Source organism: Haliotis rubra, unplaced genomic scaffold (genome assembly GCF_003918875.1).
Source record: "Haliotis rubra isolate DU_JTF1 unplaced genomic scaffold, ASM391887v1 Scf1114, whole genome shotgun sequence".
Taxonomy (NCBI): domain Eukaryota; kingdom Metazoa; phylum Mollusca; class Gastropoda; order Lepetellida; family Haliotidae; genus Haliotis; species Haliotis rubra.
The window spans coordinates 61,967-74,553 of NW_025765020.1; the positions used below are offsets into that span (position 1 = coordinate 61,967).

The 12,587-nt window shown below is 34.9% G+C and overlaps 2 protein-coding genes across 14 annotated transcripts in view; both read right to left on the reverse strand.

Annotated features, from left to right (window-relative positions):
* The window catches only part of LOC124288853, a 29,729-nt gene extending 17,278 nt beyond the window's left edge, over positions 1-12,451 (reverse strand). For 2 of the 12 annotated variants that reach the window (XM_046725434.1, XM_046725418.1), the window contains exons 1-4: positions 12,226-12,451; positions 10,069-10,116; positions 9,116-9,394; positions 8,870-8,914 (exon numbers count right to left, since the gene is read on the reverse strand). In XM_046725434.1, coding sequence (XP_046581390.1) covers positions 8,870-8,914; positions 9,116-9,394; positions 10,069-10,116; positions 12,226-12,325 — 472 coding nt within the window. In that variant the 5' untranslated portion in view covers positions 12,326-12,451. Of the gene's footprint in view, positions 1-8,869; positions 8,915-9,115; positions 9,395-10,068; positions 10,117-10,604; positions 10,823-12,125 lie in introns of all 12 variants that reach the window. The other 10 variants (XM_046725497.1, XM_046725458.1, XM_046725443.1 and 7 more) reach the window with 10 other exon arrangements.
* The window catches only part of LOC124288792, a 217,243-nt gene that overhangs the window by 37,120 nt on the left and 167,536 nt on the right, over positions 1-12,587 (reverse strand). The window lies entirely within an intron of this gene.

Here is a 12,587-nt window from a genome sequence, read left to right on the forward strand (position 1 = left end):
ATGCTGAAGTTATTACATTTCCACTACCAATGTTTAAACTATTACATATCCACTACCAGTGTTGAAGCTATTCCATATCCACTACTATTGTTGATGCTATTACATATCCTCTATCAATGTTGAAGCTATTACATATCCTCTATCAATGTTGAAGCTATTACATATCCACTACATATGTTGAAGCTATTACATATCTACTACCAATGTTGAAGCTATTACATATTCACTACCAATCTTGACGCTATTACATATCCGCAAGTAATGTTGAAGCTATTACATATCTACTACCAATGTTGAAGCTATTACATATCTACTACCAATGTTGAAGCTATTACATATTCACTAGTAATGTTGAAGCTATTACATATCTACTAGCAATGTTGAAGCTATTACATATCTACTACCAATGTTGAAGCTATTACATATCCTCTATCAATGTTGAAGCTATTACATGTCCACTACCAATGTTGAAGCAATTACATATCCTCTATCAATGTTGAAGCTATTACATATCCATTACCAATGTTGAAGCTATTACATATCCACTATTAATGTTGAAGCTATTACATATCCTCTATCAATGTTGAAGCTATTACATATCCACTACTAATGCTGAAGTTATTACATTTCCACTACCAATGTTTAAGCTATTACATATCCACTACCAGTGTTGAAGCTATTCCATATCCACTACTATTGTTGAAGCTATTACATATCCTCTATCAATGTTGAAGCTATTACATATCCTCTATCAATGTTGAAGCTATTACATATCCACTACATATGTTGAAGCTATTACATATCTACTACCAATGTTGAAGCTATTACATATTCACTACCAATCTTGACGCTATTACATATCCGCTAGTAATGTTGAAGCTAGTACATATCCACTACCAATGTTCAAGCTATTACATATCTACTACCAATGTTGAAGCTATTACATATCTACTACCAATGTTGAAGCTATTACATATACACTACCAATGTTGAAGCTATTACATATCTACTACCAATGTTGAAGCTATTACATATCCACTATCAATGTTGAAGCTGTTACATATCCACTACCAATGTTGAAGCTATTACATATCCACTACATATGTTGAAGCTATTACATATCTACTACAAATGATCAAGCTATTACATATAGTCCACTACCAATTTTGAAGCTATTGCATATCCACTAGTGATGTTGAAGCTATTACATATCCACTACATATGTTGAAGCTATTACATATCTACTACCAATGTTGAAGCTATTACATATTCACTACCAATGTTGACGCTATTACATATCCACTAGTAATGTTGAAGCTATTACATATCTACTACCAATGTTGAAGCTATTACATATCCACTTCCAATGTTGAAGCTATTACATCTCCACCACATATGTTGAAGCTATTACATAGCTACTACCAATGGTGAAGCTATTACATATGCACTACCAATGTTAAAGCTATTACATATGTCCCACCAATGCTGGAAGCTATTACATATTCACTAGCATATGTTGAAGTTCACATATTCACTACACATGTCCTAGCTATACATATCCTCTATCAATACTGTTGCCATTGCATCCACTACCAATGTTGAAGCTATTTCATATTCACACCACCAATGTTGAAGCTATTACATGTCTACTTCCAATGTTTTAGCTATTACATATCTACTACCAATGTTGAAGCTATTTCATATTCACCACCAATGTTGAAGCTATTACATGTCTACTTCCAATGTTTTAGCTATTACATATCTACTACCAATGTTGACGCTATTACATATTCACTACCAATGTTGAAGCTATTACATATCTCCTACCAGTGTTGAAGCTATTACATATCCACTACATATGTTGAAGCTATTACATATCCACTACCAATGTTGAAGCTATTACATATTCACTACCAATGTTGAAGCTATTACATCTCCACTACCAATGTTGAAGCTATTACATATCTACTACCAATGCTATCGCTATTACATATTCACTACCAATGTTGAAGCTATTACATATCCATTACCAATGTTGAAGCTATTACATATCCACTACCAATGTTGAAGCAATTACATATCCACAACCAATGTTGAAGCTATTACATATTCACTACCAATAATGAAGCTATTACATATCTACTACCAATGTTGAAGCTATTACATCTCCACTACCAATGTTGAAGCTATTACATATCTACTACCAATGCTGACGCTATTACATATTCACTACCAATGTTGAAGCTATTACATATCCATTACCAATGTTGAAGCAATTACATTTCCACTACCAATGTTGAAGCTATTACATATTCACTAGTAATGTTGAAGCTATTACATATCTACTACCAATGTTGAAGCTATTACATATCTACTACCAATGTTGAAGCTATTACATATTCACTAGTAATGTTGAAGCTATTACATATCTACTACCAATGTTGAAGCTATTACATATCTACTACCAATGTTGAAGCTATTACATATTCACTAGTAATGTTGAAGCTATTACATATCTACTAGCAATGTTGAAGCTATTACATATCTACTACCAATGTTGAAGCTATTACATATCCACTACTAATGTTGAAGCTATTACATATCCACTACCAATGTTGAAGCTATTACATATCCATTACCAATGTTGAAGCTATTACATATTCTCTATCAATGTTGAAGCTATTACATATCCATTACCAATGTTGAAGCTATTACATATCCACTATTAATGTTGAAGCTATTACATATCCTCTATCAATGTTGAAGCTATTACATATCCTCTATCAATGTTGAAGCTATTACATATCAACTACCAATGTTGAAGCTTATTACATATCCCCTATCAATGTTGAAGCTGGCTACATATCCATTACCAATGTTGAAGCTATTACATATCCTCTATCAATGTTGAAGCTTATTACATATCCACTATCAATGTTGAAGCTATTACATGTCCATTCCCAATGTTGAAGCTATTACATATCCACTACCAATGTTGAAGCTATTACATATCCACTATCAATGTTGAAGCTATTAGATATATACTACCACTTTTGAAGCTATTACATATCTACTACTAATGTTGAAGCTATTACATATCCTCTATCAATGTTGAAGCTATTACATGTCCACTACCAATGTTGAAGCAATTACATATCCTCTATCAATGTTGAAGCTTATTACATATCCATTACCAATGTTGAAGCTATTACATATCCACTATTAATGTTGAAGCTTATTACATATCCCTCTATCAATGTTGAAGCTTATTACATATCCACTACTAATGCTGAAGTTATTACATTTCCACTACCAATGTTTAAGCTATTACATATCCACTACCAGTGTTGAAGCTATTCCATATCCACTACTATTGTTGAAGCTATTACATATCCTCTATCAATGTTGAAGCTATTACATATCCTCTATCAATGTTGAAGCTATTACATATCCACTACATATGTTGAAGCTATTACATATCTACTACCAATGTTGAAGCTATTACATATTCACTACCAATGTTGACGCTATTACATATCCACTAGTAATGTTGAAGCTATTACATATCTACTACCAATGTTCAAGCTATTACATATCCACTACATATGTTGAAGCTATTACATATCTACTACAAATGATCAAGCTATTACATATAGTCCACTACCAATTTTGAAGCTATTACATATCCACTAGTGATGTTGAAGCTATTACATATACACTACATACGTTGAAGCTATTACATATCTACTACCAATGTTGATGCTATTACATATTCACTACCAACGTTGACGCTATTACATATCCACTAGTAATGTTGAAGCTATTACATATCCACTACCAATGTTGAAGCTATTACATATCCACTACATATGTTGAAGCTATTACATATCTACTACAAAATGATCAAGCTATTACATATAGTCCACTTCACCAATTTTGAAGTTTATTACATAATCCACTAGTGATGTTGAAGCTTATTACATATCCACTTACATATGTTGAAGCTATTACATATCTACTACCAATGTTGAAGCTTATTACATATTCACTACCAATGTTGACGCTATTACAGACCAGAATTAGTAATGTTGAAGCTATTACATATCTAATACCAATGTTGAAGCTATTACATATCCACTTCCAATGTTGAAGCTATTACATGTCCAACACATATGTTGAAGCTTAATACATAGCTACTACCAATGGTGTGAAGCTTATTATATGCACTATCAATGTTAAAGCTATTACATATCTCCTACCAATGCTGAAGCTATTACATATCCTACTACATATGTTGAAGCTTATTACATATTCACTACCAATGTTGAAGGCTATTACATATCTCTATCAATGCTGAAGCTATTACATATCCACTTACCAATGTTGAAGCTATTTCATATTCACCACCAATGCTAAATATTATTATGTCTAATTTTGTCAGTCTTTTAGCTATTACATATCTACTACCAATGTTGACGCTTACTACATATTCATTCACCAATGTGTTGAAGCTATTACATTTCACTACTACCAGTGTTGAAGCTAATATATTAATCCACTACAAATGCTGAAGCTATTACATATTCACTACCAATGTTGAAGCTATTACATATCTCCTACCAGTGTTGAAGCTATTACATATCCACTACATATGTTGAAGCTATTACATATCCACTACCAATGTTGAAGCTATCACATATCTAGTACCAATGTTGAAGCTATTACATATATGTACTACCAATGTTGTAGCTATTACATATCCACTATCATTGTTGAAGGTGTTACATATCCACTATCATTGTTGAAGCTATCACATATCTACTACCAATGTTGAAGCTATTACATATCTACTACCAATATTGAAGCTATTACATATCCACTGTCAATGTTGAAGCTGTTACATATCCACTACCAATGTTGAAGCTATTACATATCCACTACATATGTTGAAGCTATTACATATCTACTACAAATGATCAAGCTATTACATATAGCTCCACTACCAATTTTGAAGCTATTACATTAATCCACTAGTGATGCTAGCTATTATATATACACTACATATACAGCTTATTACATATCTACCACCAATGCTGCTTATTGCATATTCACTAACAATGTTGACGCTATTACATATCCACTAGTAATGTTGAAGCTATTACATATCCACTACCAATGTTGAAGCTATTACATATCCACTACATATGTTGAAGCTATTACATATCTACTACAAATGATCAAGCTATTACATATAGTCCACTACCAATTTTGAAGCTATTACATATCCACTAGTGATGTTGAAGCTATTACATATCCACTACATATGTTGAAGCTATTACATATCTACTACCAATGTTGAAGCTATTACATATTCACTACCAATGCTTGACGCTATTACATATCCACTAGTGATGTTGAAGCTATTACATATCTACTACCAATGTTGAAGCTATTACATATCCACTTCCAATGTTGAAGCTATTACATGTCCACCACATATGTTGAAGCTATTACATAGCTACTACCAATGGTGAAGCTATTACATATGCACTATCAATGTTAAAGCTATTACATATCTCCTACCAATGCTGAAGCTATTACATATCCACTACATATGTTGAAGCTATTACATATTCACTACCTAATGTTGAAGCTATTACATATCCACTATCAATGTTGAAGCTATTACATATCCACTACCAATGTTGAAGCTATTTCATATTCACCACCAATGTTGAAGCACATTACATGTCTACTCACAATTTTAGCTATTACATATCTACTACCAATGTTGACGCTATTACATATTCACTACCAATGTTGAAGCTATTACATATCTACTACCAGTGTTGAAGCTATTACATATCCACTACAAATGTTGAAGCTATTACATATTCACTACCAATGTTGAAGCTATTACATATCCATACATAATACCAATGTTGAAGCTAATCACATACATATCCACTACCAATGCTGAATGTTGACGCTATTACATATCCATACCAATGTTAGCTTATAACATATCTCCTACCAATGTTGAAGCTATTACATAATTCACTACCAATGCTTTCGAAGCCTATTACATCTCCAGTACCAATGTTGAAGCTATACATATTACTACCAATGTTGAAGCTATTACACATCCACTCCCAATGTTGAGGCTTATTACATATCCACTACCAATGTTGAAGCAATTACACATACTACCACTGTTGCTTATTACAATGTTGAAGCTATTACATATCTACTACCAATGTTAGACGCTATTATACATATGTACTCACCAATGTTGAAGCTATTACATATCCACTACCAATGTTGAAGCTATTATTACATATTCACTACCAATGTTGAAGCTATTACATATCCACTACCAATGTTGAAGCTATTACATATCCACTACTAATGTTGAAGCTATTACATATTCACTACCAATGTTGAAGCTATTACATATCCACTACCAGTGTTGAAGACAGCATATCCACTACCATATGTTGAAGCTATTACATATCCACTACCAATGTTGAAGCCATTACCTATCCAGTACCAATGTTGAAGCTATTACATATATGTACTACCAATGTTGTAGCTATTACATATCCACTATCATTGTTGAAGGTGTTACATATCCACTATCATTGTTGAAGCTATTACATATCCACTACCAATGTTGAAGCTATTATTACATATCTACTACCAATGTTGAAGCTATTACATATCCACTACCAATGTTGAAGCTGTTACATATCCACTACCAATGTTGAAGCTATTACATATCATACTACTATATGTTGAAGCTATTACATATCACTACCAATGATCAAGCTATTACATATCCACTACCAATTTTGAAGCTATTACATATCCACTAGTGATGTTGAAGCTATTACATATGTTAGGCTGTACATACACTACAATGTTGAAGCTATTACATATCTACTACCAATGTTGAAGCTATTACATATTCACTACCAATGTTGACGCTATTACATATCCACTAGTAATGTTGAAGCTATTACATATCCACTACCAATGTTGAAGCTATTACATATCCACTACATATGTTGAAGCTATTACATATCTACTACAAATGATCAAGCTATTACATATAGTCCACTACCAATTTTGAAGCTATTACATATCCACTAGTGATGTTGAAGCTATTACATATCCACTACATATGTTGAAGCTATTACATATCTACTACCAATGTTGAAGCTATTACATATTCACTACCAATGTTGACGCTATTACATATCCACTAGTGATGTTGAAGCTATTACATATCTACTACCAATGTTAAAGCTATTACATATCCACTTCCAATGTTGAAGCTATTACATGTCCACCACATATGTTGAAGCTATTACATAGCTACTACCAATGGTGAAGCTATTACATATGCACTACCAATGTTAAAGCTATTACATATCTCCTACCAATGCTGAAGCTATTACATATCCACTACATATGTTGAAGCTATTACATATTCACTACCAATGTTGAAGCTATTACATATCCTCTATCAATGTTGAAGCTATTACATATCCACTACCAATGTTGAAGCTATTTCATATTCACCACCAATGTTGAAGCTATTACATGTCTACTTCCAATGTTTTAGCTATTACATATCTACTACCAATGTTGACGCTATTACATATTCACTACCAATGTTGAAGCTATTACATATCTACTACCAGTGTTGAAGCTATTACATATCCACTACAAATGTTGAAGCTATTACATATTCACTACCAATGTTGAAGCTATTACATATCTCCTACCAGTGTTGAAGCTATTACATATCCACTACATATGTTGAAGCTATTACATATCCACTACCAATGTTGAAGCTATCACATATCTACTACCAATGTTGAAGCTATTACATATATGTACTACCAATGTTGAAGCTATTACATATCTCCTAGCAATGTTGACGCTATTACATATCCACTACCAATGTTGAAGCTATAACATATCTCCTACCAATGTTGAAGCTATTACATATTCACTACCAATGTTGAAGCTATTACATCTCCACTACCAATGTTGAAGCTATTACATATCTACTACCAATGCTGACGCTATTACATATTCACTACCAATGTTGAAGCTATTACATATCCATTCCCAATGTTGAAGCTATTACATATCCACTACCAATGTTGAAGCAATTACATATCCACTACTAATGTTGAAGCTATTACATATCGTCTATCAATGTTGAAGATATTACATATCTACTACCAATGCTGACGCTATTACATATGTACTACCAATGTTGAAGCTATTACATATCTACTACCAATGTTGAAGCTATTACATATTCACTAGTAATGTTGAAGCTATTACATATCCACTACCAATGTTGAAGCTATTACATATCCACTACTAATGTTGAAGCTATTACATATCCTCTATCAATGTTGAAGCTATTACATGTCCACTACCAATGTTGAAGCTTTTACATATCCACTACCGATGTTGAAGCTTTTACATATCCACTACTAATGTTGAAGTTATTACATATCCACTACCAATGTTGAAGCTATTACATATTCACTAGCCAATGTTGAAGCTATTACATATCTACTACAAATGATCAAGCTATTACATATAGTCCACTACCAATTTTGAAGCTATTACATATCCACTAGTAATGTTGAAGCTATTACATATCCACTACACATGTTGAAGCTATTACATATCTACTATCAATGTTGAAGCTATTACATATCCACTACATATGTTGAAGCTATTACATATCTACTATCAATGTTGAAGCTATTACATATCCACTACCAATGTTGTAGCCATTACATATCCACTACCAATGTTGAAGCTATTACATATCTACTACCTGACGTAGTTTCGTTTTCGGGAGTCACAGTTGTTGTGTCGGGAACTGAAGCCAGGAGGAGAATGAAAAGAAACAAGGGCCACAATCAACAGCTGTCTGGCTGTTTGTCAACAAGTTACATAGAACTTCATTTAGACACACTTCACTAATACCAAAAGATATATTTCAGAGAGAGCGAAAGCCATTAAAGTGTGACAGCATGGACAATAGAATATGTCTTGAATACACTCACTGTTTTGTACTTACCAGTGTCACAGAAAGGTCCAATATAGTTGTCAATGCAGCCGAGGGTGCAGTGCCCATTTTGTTGATTGCAGACACTTTTCGAGCAGTTAGTGCTGCAGGTTTGATTGCAATACTTGTTATACCAGCCTCTTCTACATCCTTCAGGACATGTTCCACTGTTTAAGTCACAGAATCTGTCAAATGTGTTCTTTGGAACAGCGCATTGTAAAGGACAAGGCTTGTCACACAGTTCTCCAAATGAACGAACGCCGCATTCCGCATCGGTGAACACACTAACTGCTAAGCATGGGGAAAGACACAGAGAATGGTTACACCGAAACCCAAATAAATGTTTTCGAACAGATAACCACATTTACATAAAGCATTACATTGCCCAAAAAATTGGATGCTACATATTATGTTTTCATCATAATCTGTGCATTTGGCTATTTTGTAATACTACAGGATAATTATATTGCCTGGAAGGAAAACATGATTCAGTCATCTCAAACTCGCCAGGTGAGGTGTGCCATATTTATTGCTGGTTTGACTGGTTTAACAACAGAAAATGGAGTGTTCTGCCATAAAGTCAGACATAGGGTATTATCATACAAACAGTTCTACAAGATGCTCCTGCTTATACAGAACCGTTCTGGAAACCTGGTCTGTAACCTATATAATCTCAGTCATGTTTCTTTCAATACATCATTTTCGAGACATCAATTCACACAATAGATACCAGGATTTGACTTCAAATTGCTACGTCTCGAGTGCTCTCCAAGACTAGGGTTAACACACTAACAAGGGATAATGACAATTATATATTGTCTTAAGAAACGGTTACTTTACCATTTGAATGAATGTTGTTATGTTCAAATTGTTTGGAACGTGATTACAAAGCACAAGAAAAAACGTGAATGACTGGATTCATGTACATATAAAGCTACTGTCAAGGTGATGACACATTTACTCACAGAATGATATGAAGACGCAGATAGAAAGGAACATGGTGACCTTGTATTCTGTAACAGAGGAAACGTTAAACAGGTCAGAATACCATTTGTCATGTAACATACTGTAGGGCTTTGGGAAGTGGTAAAGAGGAAACAAACTTCTCTGCAGTGTAATAGCAAAGGTTGTGGGCAGATTGTTTCATTTACTAGCATATACCACTTCAGTATGATTTGTTTGCTATGAGCACGTTCATTGTCATCCATGTATGTGTTCAGTTCAGGGAGTGGGGAAGCTTGCCATTTAGGACAAGCATGTACAATGAGCAGTACGTGGTAGGATGTTTTTAAATAGAATAATGTCACTTGTTTAAAGGCCACAAAACATATTGTTACACGTTTTACACGTGCCAGAACTAATATGAACACACAAATTGCAGACAACTGCAGACAACAGCAGACACATTTTATGGGCCTGAGACATTACCCACAAAGACCCCGCTGCCAGCCATAAGAGTTGGCTAAACTTAGAGTAACTTAGCATGAACAATCTTGCCAACCTGTGCCAGTGGTGGGAGGTAATAACATGGATTTGCCTGTCCAACTGTTCCGGCTGCGCGACTTACTGATGGGCGTTTGTGTGTGGATTATTGCCCTTCAGATCAATGACGGAGTTACTGGCAGAGTTCCTTAGATCAGAGGAAGCTGTCAACAAGCAACTCTTTGTTACACCTGGCGAATGAAGGATGACCAGGAAGTTGATGACTTCGCATCAATACTGTAAACAAACATATACGGAAGTGTTTAGACAACGTGTTAGTTGAGATTGTGTGCATGAACTTGGCATGTCTATCTCCCAAGTATGTGATGGTATATATCCTGCGACAAAACATGATCTTTTGTGGTTGATAATGCAATATTGTCTCGTGTGTGACAACTCTAATCCCAGTTGTCTTACAGGCGTATCAACAGTTATGTATAAACAACGTCCTGCTTAGCGTGCCTTCAGGGTTATTTGTAGCAAGGGTCTTGGTACATTTGTCATACACAGGTGGAAAGGTTACTATGCGTAACTGATCATTTTATATGAAAAGCCTTTGTAACAGAAAATATATTGATGCCCACAGAACATGAATCCATCGTGTCAACACAAATGAAGTAATCTCATGGAGAACGTGGCGTCCATATTTGAGTATGACCTCCATTAGCAATGATACATTCTACTTAACGGAAATTCAATGGCGAAACTTGGTGGTTGAAGAACGCCTGTGGGAAGTTAAATCAGATCAGAATCAATGCCTTTCGAAGCTTGACCAACGTCGCCGGTAGGTCTAAAAGTCGTCGTTGATGCCGGGTGATTTCATTGGACTCATGTTGGTTGGGTAACAGAAACAGTGGAATGGTACACAAAGGGAGTTTGTGGATGCTATGATGTCTCTGATTTGAACCCTCCAACCACAAAGGGGGTATTTATTGTCCTTCAGTAGAGTGATGTGATGTTTGTGGTTTCGGACACTCGAGAGGAAGCTAGGGCGACAGAACCAAAGTCAGTTTCGACAGATGATAAAGGCTGAGTGTACACTGGGATTGACACTGAATTTATTTGCAAAATGCCTTACAAACCGAGCGTGAGATGGGAATAAAAGAAAATAGCAGGCTTAAGTTCATAATAAAAAGCCATGAAAAAAACATCCAAGAAAGTTATATGCCCTCAGAATTTGAACACCGCCTATTTGGCTTAATACCTTAAGAACGAAACGCTCAAGGCTTGGTAGAAAATACATGGACAGTTATATAGAAGTCCCAAATGACTTCACACAAGTACAAGCATAAACAATTCTGAACTCATTCCCAAACTCTGAAAACATCTCTAGAACCTATTTGGAAAATGGACATAGACAGTAAAGATATACGTGAAATATGTAAAAACACACAATAACATATTTGAAACATCTCAGTAGAAGAATCCCTCCAAAAGGAACACATGTAAAGGGGCTACACTGATACTTCCTCGTCAGGTGGGAAAGGCAGACATGTGTAATATGAATAATACGCCACTTAGTAACAGCACGTGGACTTACCGAGCACCAAAGTACTGAATCCTGTTCACAAATTACACACACGTGTCAAGTCTGTACCCTGTAGTCAGACTAGATGAACATGTATCAGGAGACATTTTACCTCTGTTTTCCAACGCAGCTTGTCCAGGTGGACAAAGACGGGTATTGTTGACAGTCACGGAAGAACGGGTTGGGTATCCATACAACGGTGGGCCCTGCATTTCATTGCTACATTGAAAGTCTATATTTAGCTACGATTCATGCTTTGAATATGTCGACTTGACTTAAGGCACAGCTGAACTGCACACTCCGCCCTCATACTATAGTATGTGCATAGAGCTTTACACATAGATGAATACAAGATACATGTAACTAGATAATCACTGTGCATATAGCTCCATTGCAATATAACACTTAGAGTTAAGATGGAGCATGGCTCAGGGAACTATTTGTATCAACATGAACTAAGTATATTCCAATCGT